The 16,444-nt window shown below is 40.8% G+C and overlaps 1 protein-coding gene across 1 annotated transcript in view; it reads right to left on the reverse strand.

Annotated features, from left to right (window-relative positions):
* Positions 1-16,444, reverse strand: part of LSAMP (limbic system associated membrane protein) — a 284,128-nt gene that overhangs the window by 15,784 nt on the left and 251,900 nt on the right. Inside the window, exons 5-7 of the mRNA XM_024764389.1 lie at positions 15,381-15,501; positions 14,525-14,673; positions 7,535-7,570 (exon numbers count right to left, since the gene is read on the reverse strand). Of these exons, the coding sequence (XP_024620157.1) occupies positions 7,535-7,570; positions 14,525-14,673; positions 15,381-15,501 (306 nt within the window). The remainder of the gene's footprint in view (positions 1-7,534; positions 7,571-14,524; positions 14,674-15,380; positions 15,502-16,444) is intronic.

Here is a 16,444-nt window from a genome sequence, read left to right on the forward strand (position 1 = left end):
GCGTGAGAGCATGCCATCTTTTTCAGCACTGCCACACGAAGTAAGCAGCTTTCAACAATGAACTTACCTGTATTCAGGAACTCCAGGGAAGAAAATAGAACAAATCTCCCAAGTTACTCTCTAACTTGCGATTCAACAAAGAGAAGTGCAAGCTACTGCTTTTCCTTCTTTCTTTCCTTTTTTGCTTAGTTGCTTCTGCCCTCCAAACATTCACATGGACAATTGAGAAAGCACTTTAGAATGGCCAAGAAACTTTCCGACATAGAACATGGCTGGGGATGCTTGGTGCCGTGTGGGCTAAAGGGGATGGGATGATGCACAGAATGGGTGCTCAGCCAAGGCACAGTTATCTCTTACTGCTTTTTTTTTATCTTTTGAAAGCACAGGACGCTACTGTTGCCCCAAACAACATCCTCTTAGGCAATTAAAAGTCATACCGGGACTGCAAGGTTTGGGAGGTGAGTGGTTGAGGCAGAATCTCCCTTGTGAGTATGGGACAGATAAAGGAGAATGGACTGATAGCTGTGATTTATAGCAAAGACACTCTGTTAATGGTAATGTCTAGGTATTGAAACGTACACATGTGTTACAGAGATGTCGGAAGTGTTTTCCTTTACAATCAGCATTGTGATTAGTAAAATAGTGCAGTAAACTATGGCAGTGCTTGACTCCCCAGGGTCCAATTAGGAAGCATGATAAATGACTTGTAAGGTCTCTCCCCCCTACTGATTTGCGGTGGCTATAGCTGACAATTCACAGTGGAGTCCTAGTGAGTGGTCTGCCTACTCCCATCATATATCTGTGTACAAATGAACACCTTAAGTTGGAATTCCAAACTCATTATGTCATGCTGTGTTCTGACTTGGCAGGTGTGTTTCTTCACCACAGTATACAAGGGGAGATGTAAGGTGGGACCCCTTAAGCTGATTTTTTTCCCTTATGGAAGTGCTTGTTTAATACCTACAAATGACTTGTGATGATGAAAGAACATTGTGGGGACGGAGTGACGGTGTAAGAGAAGTTGTTACTAAGGTTAATTTGTATCTTGCCTCTTCAGAAGTAGATGTTTCCTCCAGATAGATGGGATAATGGCTTTGTGGTGCTTGCATGGCTGGTAACCAGTATTTAGAGGTGAATGTTAACAACATCAAAACTTTTTCTATGGTTTTATTTGAAGGATGTCAAAGAGAGGGTGCATGCATAATGCAAGGTGAATATGGTGGAAAATGTAGAGAAAAAGAAGAGCAAGAAATACAGATAACAGGAATAAGAAATTCAGGTGAAAAGGAATGAGGGAGCCATGGGGCAGACGAAAATTAAAGATTATACGTTTGCAGGGCTATACTATGAAATTTGTCAGGGGCTGAGACTGCACTGATGATTGAATTCTTGGAAGAATATGTATTCTTTCTTTTTTAACTCTTAAGTAGTGCCGCTTCCTTTAAGGACTGTTGATCTGTATTATGTCTCTGAACCTAGAGCGAAGCTTCCAGTGAAAGGACCTCCTTCCTGGCTACACCCAGCAACGCTCGTTACAGCACACTGCTACCTCCTGCTAAATGTCACACTCTGGCAAACACCGAGGCGAGCTCTCTAAAGACCAAAGGGACCTGCATCAGCAGTTTCTGCCCATTCAGGATCCTGGTCTTCTCACCCTTTGGGGCAGCATGCTAACATTTTCTGCTGCAAATCTCACTGAGCTCTTCTTAGGCGGCTTTCTTCCTTTTAATTAAAAAGACAAGACTGTCAATTACTCAAACTTAATCCCAAAATGTAATTGTTACTTTGAAAGATATTTTTTTTCTCATAAAGCTCATAGAAGAGAAATGTTTCCATCAAATTAAAATTTAGTGGGAGCTTGGATTAAAAAAAAAAAATTCATCTTCAAGTCCCTGCTGGCTCTAGAAATCTAAATAGCACAGCAAGGCATAAATACAGGGAGATCACCAGGAAAGGCTGACTGATGTAGGCAGATCCAGACTAGGAAAATAGGAAAAGGCATCAGAAAAGAGTCCCAGGGCTAAAAATTCTCCTTCCTTTAAATTGATGCTGTAGGATTTTTAGCCATTTAGCTTGAAGCTAAATGTAAATTCTGAGAGAGGTAACACTTCCAAGCTTCTGTTGGACATTTAAATAAGAGCGTGAATAAATTTCAGAATTATTCTTGCTAGAAAATTTTAACAGGGAGAGAACAAGAACCGTTTAGGAAACAGGGCAGAAGGAAGAATGAAAAGGTGAAAGAGCGAAACACGGAAGTAGATTCAACAGAGAGAAGTGCTTGTTACAACTGGGTCTAAATCAGTGGTTTGGGCCACGTATTACAGTTGGGTCTAAATCGCTGAACTGGCTGGTGCAGTATTGATTCTAGGTGAGTATTGGCACAACTATATCCCACTTGGGATAGACCGGGAGGATGTCAGACTCCTGTTCCCATTAAAGGAGTCAGAGGGTGGTTGTCAGGTATTCATGTCAACTCTTAATCATCTTCATTGTATTAATCAGGGCCCATGATTCTGCTGTAAATTTGTGTTGACGTGGCTACCTAAGTTCTATTAAAAAAAAACAAGACCCTTGTTTCCATCACGTAGTGGGAAAGGAGAAATGTACTTAAACACTGAAGGCTTTCCTAGGACATGCTTTACACCTTTGAGCAGAAATAAAGGGCAGGTTCTTTAGATTGATCATTATGGATTAGTCTGACAGGTGGCAATGTGCATACGGGCATCGACAGCAAGAGCATGAGTGTATGAGTGTGTGTCACACAGCAGGGAACTGTGTACCTGGCAGCTCCTCTTAAGTGTAGTATTATGATGGTGGTGAAAAAATAATGAAAAGTCTTCTTTCTCTGACCTTGGGATACTTCTCTATTTAAACTCAGACATCCCTAGAATCCGAAACACGTCAAACTATAATGAAGCCAAACCGAACTTTTATCTAACTAATATCCAGGCAACGTGACACATGGTACAAGTACATCTTTAACTATAAGTACATCTTTAAAAATTATAAGACATATGTGTATCTGAATATGATCATTTTGCATTCAACATGCTTTCTTTCTAGGAAATTGAAGCTCTATTTTATATATTATTTAAAACACCATTTGAGCTTGTAGGCATGAAAAATATAATTTCTTTCCCATTTCACAGTTGGAAAAACTGAATTAAAGAGAACAATGCTAGTAATTATCCATAATTAATAGAGGTGTGTATGTAAATCAGCCTGAATAAGTGTGTGAAATTAGATGTGCCGATGCCAGACAGCTCCGCTCATGTTTTTTAAAGATGGAAACTTTCAAATCTCTGCGTGAGTTGGGCATACAACTCTGTGTGTTGAGTGGGTCTGGAAATGGACTTTGTAAAAGTGTACGGATTGTAAGGCAACTGTATTATACATTATAAGAATTATAATACATAAAATAAATTAGATGAGTGTTTAAAATTCATTAGACAGGTATATCTAATACATATCTAATGACCATGAATGCATACATAATGGTTATTTATAATGTACTATAGATTTATATATGTGCCTGGGTGCAGCAAGGAGTAGATTGGAATTTGGGTGTACTCTGATGATTAAAAGTGTAGGAGAAGGTGCATGTTAGTTTCCTAGGGGTGTAGGGACTAATTGGATTAATACATGCAAAAGCCCTTAGAACTCTATTACATGAGAAGCCCACTATCTATGTTAGCTATTATTATTATTAATACTACCATTTTTATTAGACAAGGTAAAACTGCCGTTATAATAAGGAGCTGAAAAGAAGCATTCTCTCATTGATCCCTGGGATAATATCCTACAGAAAATAAATGAAGCTGTAGTCCAGCCACCTTCACAGCATGGGATCTTTGTAGGATTTTTCTCCCTGCTTTCCTTCCTTGCCAGTTGAGTCTGATTTGAGAACCCATTCCTGGGAGTGCCAGCTGAGGACAGGTACATCTCCTCCTCTTTCTAGAGATAGAATCTGGCTGTTCAAATGCCAGGCACACCCACAGCAACACCAGTCTCCCTGTGGGAGGAAGCAGGCCAGGAGGAGTGCAGATTTCTGCAAGCCTGGTTTGTTTGTGGACATTAATTTTTTTTTTCTACTTTAATTGTGGGGCGTGTTTTGTTTTCAGAGTGAGCTTTAGACAGCTGTATTAATCATGCAAACCCAGCCATGCACAATGTGTTTTATCAATGGAAAAACAGGAACGGAATGGCAAGCAGCTGTGAACAAACCCAGTGCAGTGCCTGAACCTGGAAGATAATCTCAAACATTTCCCAAACCTACTAGCCACACGGGGTTAGTGAATGGAAAGGCTGTTCACTTGGAATAAATAATCAGATAGAGGCAAACAGGGTAGACAGATTCCAGGGTTATTAATTTTGTTTTTTTTTTAAGTGGCTGCAATTGTGGCCAGAGAGCCTTGAGCTCGAGGGAATTCTTCACTTGAGGGTGATAAACACACAACGGTGGTTTGTTCTTGTCCTTTTCTCTTCTTTCCCTTTATTTCTACTTCGGGAGGCTGGTTTCATCACCTCATTCTGCACCTACGGTCCTTCTAAATGTGAGAGCATCTCTGGTGCACGTCCGTCATGAGGGGCTGTGCGTAGGGAGGAGACGGGAGCAATGTTACCCGATTCTCAGTATTCAGAGCCCTCAGGAAATGATTTGAGACTAACAAAGTGAGAAAAGTTCCCTCAGACATTTAGAGCTGGCTCTTTCCTCATTTTACAATTCAGTGGATTTTCTGCAGCGATGTAGTCAGGGGTAGTTATGCCAAATATATGCAATTCAGGACTCATTTCAGAATAAATAAACCTAAATTAAAATTAATGGAAAAAAACACCTATCAGAAACAGATAAAAAATGGCACACTATTTTATTATTTATTTATTTATCTTTTAAATTAAGGAGCAGGGAAGCTTGTTTTGTTTTGTTTTGGGCATAAGAGGAAAGGAAGTTTGAAAATTTCCGATTGGCCGCAGACAATATAAATTGTCCTTTGGTGTAATTCCAGTATTCTTAGTATCACTGCAGAAAATCAAGCAATGTGATGAAGGAAACCCAAGGGAAACACATTTGATTTACTGAGCCTTGTTTTTTTTTTTAATCACAGCTTGAAGAGGTTTAGGACTGCATTCCTGCTGCAACTCTGTTGTTTGTCCCCAGTCACCTTGATGGGCCATGTAGAGAGGGGGTAGGAGGGGAGACCCTCCAAAGAGAGATATTAACAATGAAGTAGCTGAAATTAAACATGTGTTCCTGTTATGGGAAAGTAGGAGGGAAAGTTCTCTTTTTTTATGATGGGAGGAGAGAAAAGGAGCTTGGGGACTTTCTCCTACTTTCAAAACACATTATGAAAATTAATTGGCTCAAAATCCTTCAAGCCATTTGCATCAACCATCTGCTTATAGACATCTTCACACTTTAGGAGGGAAAGGTAGGATTGCACATAGATGATGACAATATATAATACTTAATTAAATGAAGGTGTCTCATGTTATAGTTATGACCACAGTGAGGCAGTCAGCTTTTCTTAGATATTTCGGTACTATAAAAAGGGTTAAGGATCCCATATGTTAGCATTTTTTTCCATGGGCTGCCATCTTGATTGGATGGAAAGAAGAGAAGAAAACAGATTTGATTCTAGAAAGTAAAAGTCCTTGTAAGGAACAGGAAACTTAAGAGGGCACTTCCTATAACTACCTCTCTCACCAGCTACCCCAAGTCTCCATGAACAGCTTTTCAATTTCTACGAGCAGAAGCCCTAAGTATTAGTTAGTAAGATAAACTATATTCTCTAAAACTACTGGATCTATGGAAGTTATCTACAACAGTCCATCTACAATGTAAAATCAAACTAGGGTCATTCTCCAATCAACAGTTCTGTTTGTGGGAAAATAACAAGTTCAACAAAATCCCACATGCTCCATCCTGGTCCAAATTGTTTTTCAATATCAAACAGCTGTCCTTTGTGAACAGTGTCTGGCTTCATTTTGTTCAATGTTATATATATCATAAGGAGTGATCAGATAAAATATTTGACTTTGTGGCTGTAGAACTGCTCTCACAAAGGATACCTCGAGCAGTAGTGACACTGTACAAAGCCCGTCTTGGATGGAGCATGACCTCTTTGAAAACGTTACGCGTTGGGACAAACGCATATGTGCATGTTTGTCACATCAAGATATTTGCAAGATGGCAACATGATAAAATGGTGTCAATCTCTGCAGCAACAGTAGAAGATAAATGTTTTAAAATGACTGTGGCATGTCAGGAATTCAAAATGGGATGCTTTCCACGAACACTGAGTTTCTTGTCAAGTCTAAAAAACAGGCACATTTTAACAGTCTTATTTTTAGTGACTGGGATAAGAAACAATGTTTTAGGGAAGAATTTTATTCAACACGGTTCTTCTAAAAATAGTTTGGCCCCTACTTCAAATTTAAGAATAATTCTTTTATTAAGCTGTCTAGTTGATCCTTGAAACGGTGCAATTCTCATTTCTAATGTAATTAAAGGAAGTTTGCATATATGTGAATACATACATATGCAAAACCATCACATTATTGACACTCTCCGTATCTACCCCCAATTCTGGCCTAATTTTTAGTTTGGACAAGTGTTAATGAAACATGATCCGTCTTCAAACTTATAAAACAGCAGCTTCCTACCTTTAATTCTGAGCACATTTCCTTTAGAGTGTATACGACAATCTTGTTTAATTGGATTTATTTTTTCCACACTAGGCTCCACATGGCCTACTTTCCATTTTTTCTCAAGTCTTTGAGTGTTATTTGCAAATCACTTTTCTGGAATTTAATTTCAATGGTAGGTTGGTTTCATTTCAGGTTTTTTTATTGTTTTAATTTTATTTGCCAGTTTGCCTTTAAATGCCCTTAAGCTAGAAGGTCGGGGCTGCACTGCACTTGCAGCTAACCGTGATGTAGAAGGCAAAATTTAATTTGTGTAGAAATTTCTGTGAGAAGGAATATGGAAGGATTACCTTGTTTTCTTATTTGTGTTTTCTGAAATAGTTATGTTTAAAAGGAAACGCCCCCAAATCGGCCAAGATTTTAAGAAAAGGTAACGTCCTTGTAATCTGGCTGAGTTCAACCTTTGGTAATAGATAAATTCATTTTTACAAGTAATACAAATGACTTCAGATTTGGATTGTATAAGGTGGTCAGTTACAGGATTCATATTTTTGTGAGCTACAGAATTTAACCGGCTGTGTTCCAAATATGTGAGTTCATAGTTACCTGTAATATGTATTAATAGAACAAAAAATTGCTATCTGAGTTTAGCACTGTCTCCTCAGTTAGTGACCAACTTGAAGTTAGGTCAGGTACAGACAGACCAGTTACCTGCCTTTCAACTAGCGTGAGGGCAATCGATTGACCTTTTTTTGAAGGTTTAAAGAAAAAAATGATTCCTTTTGTATGTGAATTTTGTCAAGGTGCTTCCCCCTTTTTGTGTTTTGCACATTATAGGTGATGGAGAATGACCCAGCAACAGAACTACAACGATAAAAATCATACTGACCTTGAATGGGGTGGGGGATTGTGGGTAAAACACGCTCTAAAGGGGAGAAAATAGTAAGCATCATGGAGAATTTATATAGATAGATATACCTTACTCACGTTTAGCTTCACAATTTAAAAACAGATGAATTTTCATGCCTACGGGATCATATCTCCTGTAAAGCATTTGTCTGTCCTTCCTGCCAACACTAAATTATCAGAGAGCTATTAGTAAACTTTAACATCCAAAGTCTTTAAAAAAATTAGCTAGAATAGGGGATAACACCTTATTGTGGTAACCCTGCAAACAGGACCCTGCCCTCCTCTGGAAAATCCACCAAGATTACAGATTTTGGGGGCTGTTGGTATTGAGGGCATTTAAATTAGTAGCGATCAAATTCAGGTCATGCATCTTGGCCCTGGTTCTGGGCTCTTTAACTTCTGAAAGATGAACCTGTGGTAACTAAAGACTCCTTTCCTCCCTTTAAGCCCTACGGTTCATATCAGCTTTAGCCAAGCATCTAGAAAATTTATTTTGGTAAATACTAATTCAATTTTTCCCTCAGATTTTTCCTTCCACATTACTGATATCAGTGCAAGAGTAATGCAAAGACACTAAGCTTCTTGGCATGATAAAATCTGATTTTTAGTCTTTTCCTTCATCCCACCCCCCTGTGATAATACAATCTCATCTTAAGTTTGATCACCAGATTTGCTTGATGACACATCCTGTTCAGCAGTAAGACGTGCTTTTCTTTTAAATGCTAGAGTCTCAGCTTATGAGTCGCTCGCAGTCCCATCCCCAAGCTACTGACCATAGATTGAATGTGCTGAAAGAGTTCAGGCTTTAAGGTGTCCTCTACTTGTCTCATCAAAACCCAGGTTTAACTCTAAATCCTCCTCCGGGGCTCTTTCAGAAAGATAGAATGTTGCATTAGGGATAGGATGCGTTACTTGCTACCCCCAAACCCTATAATGTAATGTAATCCTAATACTTTTCTGCATTCCTCCTAGCAGCTTGGTTAGATAAAGACCAGTGATAAATGAAAATCAACAAAAATCAAAACCATAAAAAGAAAAGCATATGTGCACATTCAAATCTGATCTGCCTGCCATCTCGTGTCATAAGCTTAGAAGGGTAGATTTTGCCTGGAATTTGGGCACTCAATACATCTGGACACTAAGAAAACCCAGTCTCCTTGAAGAGTGAGCTTTCCTTTCTTGGATGAAAGGTGTGGCTTAAATGCCAAAGTTTTCTAAGTGCATTAAGATGGAACAAGTCAATAATAGCACAGTGAAGAACTGTGTCTTAGTTACACAAGTGTCAAGGAGAAAAATGTTTTAAACCTCCAACTGGTTATTTGGTATGAAGTTTCCAGCTTTGAAAATAAATAGCTAAACTGCTTTCAGCATTTATAGAGCAGCTGGAGACCACTGTCCCATATTATACTATATCTATCTTATTTTATTCTTATTACAATTATTATTCAGAATGTTTAAATGACTCAGCTTAATATTTTCTCATCACACTGTTCACAGCTGGGTAAATGCACTCTGCCTTCATTTCGACAAGACCATTTATATTGCTAAACATCTCATCCACCCCCCTCTCATTGCCTCTTCAATGATTTCCCACCCTGTTATCATCATCTTAGCCCCATCACACCCCATTAGTTATTCTCGTTCTCTTAATTTCATCCTACTGGCTTATCATTTCTTAGATGCTTCCCCATCCTAGCTTTTTATCCTTATTCTTCCACCATCATTTCGCTGTATTTTGTAGTTTATGCCAGGGTTTATGGGCTCCTGTAAGAGTGTAAAGTGAAGTAAATACCACTTAAAGTGAAAAAGAAATCTCCGACTTTTAACATTTAAACGTAGGGGAGAGCAGGAACCTTGGTGCTATGTGCTCTGTCTTTGTCCTGCTAGTATTTGAGGAGGTCAACACAGCTTATCAATTGATTGGGAGGTTTTAAGAACGGAATGCAAGGTTTACCCCACTACGATCTGCTGTGGCTCTTGGTAAGTCTTAAGTCTGAGGTTTGGTTTCTTATCTGCTAAATGGGGTGGAGGGTGTTATTGACTGGTTCTGCTCGGACACCATAAAAAACAGTTAAACTGGAGTTAACACTTTGAAAGAAACCCCTCTGAATTAAAAGCACCTAAATGACAAAAGCTGGGGTTGAGAGGAGGGTGTACAGAGAGAGGTAATTTATTAACTTAGATATGATTTTCTTTTATTTTCCAGTGGGTATTGGATATGGTCAATGGTCTCTCTGGAAGTAGGTGTATTCAATGCCTACTCTTAAATCTAAAACTAGTTCTGGTGCCCATCTATTTCCTACTGTATCCACAGACAGCCCTCATAAGGAGGGCTTTCAAACTACATATAGATAGTGTTCAAATAGCTGCTCGAACTGCTTTATTACACGGCATCCAGTAGTAGCTGGTTAAGAGGCTTTGCCAAGTCTTAACTAGCACCATCACGTGGTGTATATTTTTTTTTTGTGGTATGTGGGCCTCTCACTGTGTGGCTTCTCCCATTGCGGAGCACAGGCTCCAGATACGCAGGCTGAATGGCCATGGCTCACGGGCCCAGCCGCTCCACGGCATGTGGGATCTTCCCGGACCGGGGCACGAACCCGTGTCCCCTGCATCGGCAGGCGTACTCTCAACCACTGCGACACCAGGGAAGCTCATGGATGCCTTCTTTTGACATGCCTAGGGTCAAAAGCTAAGCAGTAGGCTGGACTCTCTGCTCAAAATCTCAATGTGCCAAAGATGAACCAATGGCATCACTAATCTAGTGGACTCAGCCTGGTGAGGGTTAATGGAAATGGATGTGGGAGGTGGTGGAAGTAGTGCCCCTCGGTGGGAAGGAATATAACAATATTTAGTCAGTGAAAAATATCATTAAGTGAAAAAAGGAGAAAGAAGTTACATGTCTTTTCACCTCCAAACTACCAAAGGTACATCTCCTAACATTTTCCCTACATATACAAATCTAGATAACGTGTTGGTTTACAGCCTGGACTCTGGAAGAAGATTACCTGAATTTAAATCCCAGCAGCCTTACTTAGTTGCACTAGTTACTTAACCTCTTTGTATAATGGAGAAATACGAGTGTCTAATAAGGCTGTCCTGATGATTAAATGAGATCACATATGTTAAGTGTTCGGCACATGTGTAGAGTACCTTGTACATACTCACTTGATAAGAAGTGATGACGTTAAAATCATCTCCCTTATTCTTCCTCCTTACCTGTTGCTTTAAAAATAACTCAGTGCAAGCAATAAAACAAGATAAGGTTTCCTTTGCGGATGCCGTGCAGTCACCAGTGTGGATACACGGACTCTGTTACGTTACACATGCTGACAATGCAGAAGTCCAAGTCTTCACCCATGTGATACATATTCCCACATCTTACAAAAACTAAGGAGCGGAATCCTTGACTGTATACATTGTACCATGGATTAATGTGTACAGAGAAATGATATAATGTAACACTTTGCCAAGGATGAAAAAAAGATATAAAAGGCATTACTTGGATATATAGGCTAAGGGAATGGATCCTTAAACAGAATACTAGAATGTGTGGAGGACAAGACAAATGAGAAAGGAATGCTTCCATTGGCTTAGGAAAAATGACTATGAATACAAGGTATTCTTGCACTCTCATTCAATTATTTTGACACCTATTTTTTTTTTTTTTTTTTTTTGTGGTACGCGGGCCTCTCACTGTTGTGGCCTCTCCCGTTGCGGAGCACAGGCTCTGGCCGCGCAGGCTCAGGGGCCACGGCTCACGGGCCCAGCCGCTCCGTGGCATGTGGGATATTCCCGGACCGGGGCACGAACCCGTGTCCCCTGCATCGGCAGGCGGACTCCCAACCACTGCGCCACGAGGGAAGCCCCTATTTTGACCCCTTTGAAGATAATATTTGAATAGAGAGTGAAGAAGCATATGTATGTATGTGATGGAGGACAAGATGTATCAGTGACCGCAAACTGACACTGTACAAAGTCAGCACGTCACTGCGGTGGACATGGAAAATGTGCTGATGCACCAGTGAAGATGGATAATCATGAACTCTTCAGGGGCTCCGGCTCTGGGTTTCTACCTGCTGCTGCCTCTGGCTGGCAGCAGCTCACCAGCTGGCTCGTCTGCTTTGGACCGGCTGGGTCAGCAGAGCATCCCGCTGCCCACATAATGCTCTCTGTCACGGGTGCTGGCCACGGCCGCCCCTCCCAAGCATCTCTCCCCTCCTGACCCTGTTCTGTGGAAAAGTACCGCCACCAGCAGTGTCTTCCTTCTTCCCAATAAACCCATCTACTTTGAATCTAAGTGATGGGCAATCTGCTCACACACGTACTTTCTTTTTCTTCATGTTTTTCTCTTCCTCTCCCTTGTGTGTGCTCTCCTGCCAACCTTTTACCTGTGTACATTGGTTACCATAGAGCCTTGTTCTTAAAGATCCAGCTATGAAGGCTGTAACTACACATCTCCCAAACCCAAATCATGGTGGCAAGGCAGTTGTGGTGGAATTGCCATTCCTGTTACACAAGGAGCAGAGCTTCCTCCTTAAAATGTCGAAGAAACAGGATGACAGTAGATTCACTAATGTTTGACAATTTTTATAGCTTCTTTTCCCCTCAAAGCCCAGTGACCTTTTGTGTTCTATTCTTCTGTGGGTATTACGCCTCCTAACTTTCCCATCAGGTGGGAAATCAATTCTAAGCCGAACGCTGAGGCACGTGCTTCCTCTCCTCTGCCTGCTGTGCTGTGCAGAGCTGGTGCCAGTGCGGGCTGCCTCGAAGAGGGCCCAGCGAAGTAGCACATTGTTAATCATGGCCCTGTACTCTTCTCAGAGGTATAATAAGGGTAACTTCTATGAAATCATCAAGGGCAATATGACCATGATATACTTGCCCAATTTCTTGATTCTTAGTTTACAAACAGAAGTTCTATAAGATTCTTGACATTTCTTAGTCTTACTGGGTTGCGTACTTTAAGTGGACTTTTGTGATTAGGACCAAGGTATTTCAGGGCTTGAGATTACCTTTCATCACCACCAGCAGACCAGCAGTATCTCTATTATTTTTGACCTAGTCCATGCTCTTCCTCTCTTCCTCAAATGTTTCCTTTCCCCCTCTTCCTCCCTTTCTCTCTCTCTCTGTCTCTTTCTTCCTTTCACACCTGTGAAAAATAGACTATCATAGAGCCTATTCCATCCTTCTATCCTTCTTCCCCATCCTCTCTCTCAGTCTACAGGTATCATTGTATTTATTATTTGAAAAATGTCATTAGCACAGTCCTTTTTCTGGGTGGGATAACAAGAAAAGAAAATTTGCATACTTTAATGCAAATTTATAGTTGCTCACTTTCTCTAACTAATCCAATTATCCCATTTTCTCCTTTCCAATCCCTACAAAACCTCTTGTTAAGTGTATGTTGTTCTACTTAATCAGCTCACCTTAGATTTGTCGGAATCTCAAATTCATAGTCGAGGCTATTTTCCCCGCTGTGTATGGAATCCCTAACCTCAGGAATGAAACAGGTAAGTACATTTCTTAATAAATATCTTCTCAAGTGTTTTGAGATATCGATGTATCTAGCTTAAGTAAAGAACACTGATGTTTGGTCTTTGGAGACAAGTAAACAGGGATATGAATTTTAAACTTCATATTGATGCAGCATTTGTAGCATAGCTGTATCCCATCACACTTACAGACTGAAGTCAACGGGAGTTATGAATGAGAAACTGAAGGCCAAATTTAGAATAGTTTGTGGTGTTTTTTTTAAATAAGTGGATTGGATCTTGAGCAGTTGTAAAATGGCTTTAATACTATGTTTTGAGGGAACTATCACTTAAATTGATTTTTCTCCTAAAAACTTTTCTCTTGAAGGCTCATCTAAACTGAATAAAGCAAGATGGAGACATTTATCCTGGTCATAGTATTTCTAAATTTTCCAATTCAGCCTGTGCAGAAAAAAAAAAACAAAAAACAAATAAATTCCTAGTGGCTTATTATTTCAAAATAATAAATTTGTTGGACTTTCTCTTTTAGTCCAAATGAACTGTCTAGCCCAGCACGTGCTAACACTTTTGTTTGTTTTACTTATTCTGATAAACACTTTCCTATTCTACGTGCCATCATTTCCCCTGATCTCACCCATCGTACTTCTGTTTCTCAGGAGGCATTTGACTCTGTGCTCATAGCTGCCGGACCAACAAGGCAGGGAGGGGGTCAGGTATCTGACTACAACATGCCGCTCAAGGGAAAGGCTCTAAGGTGGGCTTTCTTATTAATATCAATAACTTAAAATCACTTGTCCTTCCTTAGTCTGCCTTGAGGACCTTCTTTGGTCTTCAGCAGAAGCAGCTTTGGTCCTCTCTCTCACCATCCCATCTCTCTTCTAAAAATAGACAAGTAATGTTTCCTGCTGTCATATGGAAACCTTTCTGCAATGTTTTTCTTCCCTTAGATTTTATATTATGTTTTAATCATTCATTCCACTCTTCCTCTTGTGTTGTTAAAAATACACTTTCTTTTTACAGCCTCTCCCTTCTCCCAGCACCTTATCCATCCTCACTGAATATTTCTCCCTCAATCACTCCCATCACTGCCATTTTTAAAGTGCCATTCACTTTCCACGATCTTACACCGTCTCTGCTCCTTAAAGAGACAATCACAAAAGAGATTTTTGTTCTCTGAATATTCTTACAGTTTAACCAACCAGGAAAAAAAACAAAACAAAACAACTAAACTAAAAAAACAAACAAAAAAACAAGGCAGTTATCCAAAGTACACCAGGGAATAGAGAGGAGAGGTATTCACTTGTAAAACTCATTTTACGCAGAGGGATTGTGAACCTGTGTTTTTGTTTCAGTGGCTATACACTGATTTTTGTTTAAGTTTACCTTTAAAAGATATGGGAATGATTTTCGAGTTTTCCACAGGAGAACTCCATCAACTTGGTCTCCCAGGCAGCTCCCTGCTTTGGCATACTTACTGAAAAGTACGAGGCTGGCGTTGGTGACCCCCAGATTGTTGGCAGCCACGCAGGTGTAGTTGCCATAGTGCTCCTCAGTGACGTTGGTCACCGTCAGGGAGGACTGGCCCTCCGTGCTCTTAATCTCAAGGCCATTGGCACTGTTTATCCTAAGGGTTCAAAGACAGAAGAGCAAAGAGAAACACTGATCAAGACTTGGCATAGTAATTTCTTTTTCATTATACTGGCGAAAAAGGAGAGAAAGGGAGTAGGTAGAGCTTGTTACTGCTCAATTCCTCATTTTAATCATGCAATCCCATAGTATCAGAATCAAAGTCCACTGATGCAGAAGACTCGGGAATGGATGAGTTTCATCACGCTTTGGTTTCTGCTCTAGGAGAGAAAGACACACAGGTGGACACTACCCCCGAACCACCTGCCTCACCCTATGCACGTAACCTGAGTGCTTTGGGGTTCAGTTTAAGAGCTACAGCTCCGGGGCTTCCCTGTTGGCGCAGTGGTTGAGAGTCTGCCTGCCGATGCAGGGGACACGGGTTTGTGCCCCGGTCCGGGAGGATCCCACGTGCCGCGGAGCGGCTGGGTCCGTGAGCCATGGCCGCTGAGCCTGCGTGTCCGGAGCCTGTGCTCCGCAACGGGAGAGGCCACAACAATGAGAGGCCCGCATACCGCAAAAAAAAAAAAAAAAGAGCTACAGCCCCAAAGCACTTGGTAAAAAACCTTGGAAAATAAAGAGTCTAATCGGATAGGCCTACCTAATTACAGCCGGACTTGGCTTTGTCATTAGGGCTTCTGGTTTCCCTTGTTGAGCAGGGGAGACCTGGCGGAGCAGTGGAGGTGCAGCAGGTTTGGCACATACCTGGTGTCATCCCGGTACCACTCAAAGTCAGGTGCAGGCACTGCCGAGGCCTCACATTTGAGAGAAGCTTTCCGCCCGGTGGTGGCTTCGTTGCTCTTGGATTCCGTGATAGTGGGAGGATCTGTAGGAAGGACAGATACACAGCTTACATGAACTTTGGACGGTGCTCCAAAGTTTCCACACAAGAAGGAATTAGGAAGGACAATTTGATTGCAGAGAGGCAGGACAGGAATGGTCTTAAAGCTCCATTTACAAGAATTATGTGATCTGCTGAATGGCACGGATCACTAGAAAACTAAATAGAAATAAGAGATTCATGAAACTGTAGACTTGGTTTACTTAAATGGGACACTTAACGGGGCTTTATGGAAATGAAACCTAGGATATCTTTTTCCCTCTTCCAATAGACCATTCGTTATTCCAATCATAGGTTATAATGCTTGCATAGTTTTATTGCTTTTCATAAATTGAGTGGTAATGCTAAAGGACTTGGGATTTTAAGTGTATAATTGGAGCACTTTTCTTTTTCACCATCATCGTTATCATTATTATTATTGCTACCTTTGGAGATGGCAGTAAGAAAGCTGATGAAAATAATAGAGAACTGAAGTCCTCTCAGCCAGGCTTAGCCTGATGTTGTTGCAGCAATCCAGGAAAAAAACTAATGTCAGATGATTGCTATACTTGTTTCCCTCCTCTGTGCTCCCTTACTGCTATGACCCAGGTCAATTTTGCTTTTATGTGTGAGGGTGCAGTTTGAAGTCTATCATGGTGCATAAACACCTTCCGGGGGTACCAGTCTTCTGCTCTCTCTGGTAGTTGTACACTTGATTTTTTTTCCTGCTTAGGACTGAGTCTATAAAACTGTTATGGGCTTGAAATGAGCTCAGAAACACATTCTAATTTGCCGTGATTCTTTCAAACAATCCCATGGAAAGTGGAACAAGTGTTTCCAGGTCCACAGGACTGAGCGACGATGGTAAACTTGAGCTTTGGGCTTGATGATGCTGTGTCTGTGCAGGTTATGGACCCTCAAGGAGAAAAAGACTTCTGTCCAAAGGTTA

The sequence above is a fragment of the Neophocaena asiaeorientalis genome, unplaced genomic scaffold (assembly GCF_003031525.2).
Source record: "Neophocaena asiaeorientalis asiaeorientalis breed wild unplaced genomic scaffold, Neophocaena_asiaeorientalis_V1.1 scaffold393, whole genome shotgun sequence".
NCBI classification, from domain to species: domain Eukaryota; kingdom Metazoa; phylum Chordata; class Mammalia; order Artiodactyla; family Phocoenidae; genus Neophocaena; species Neophocaena asiaeorientalis.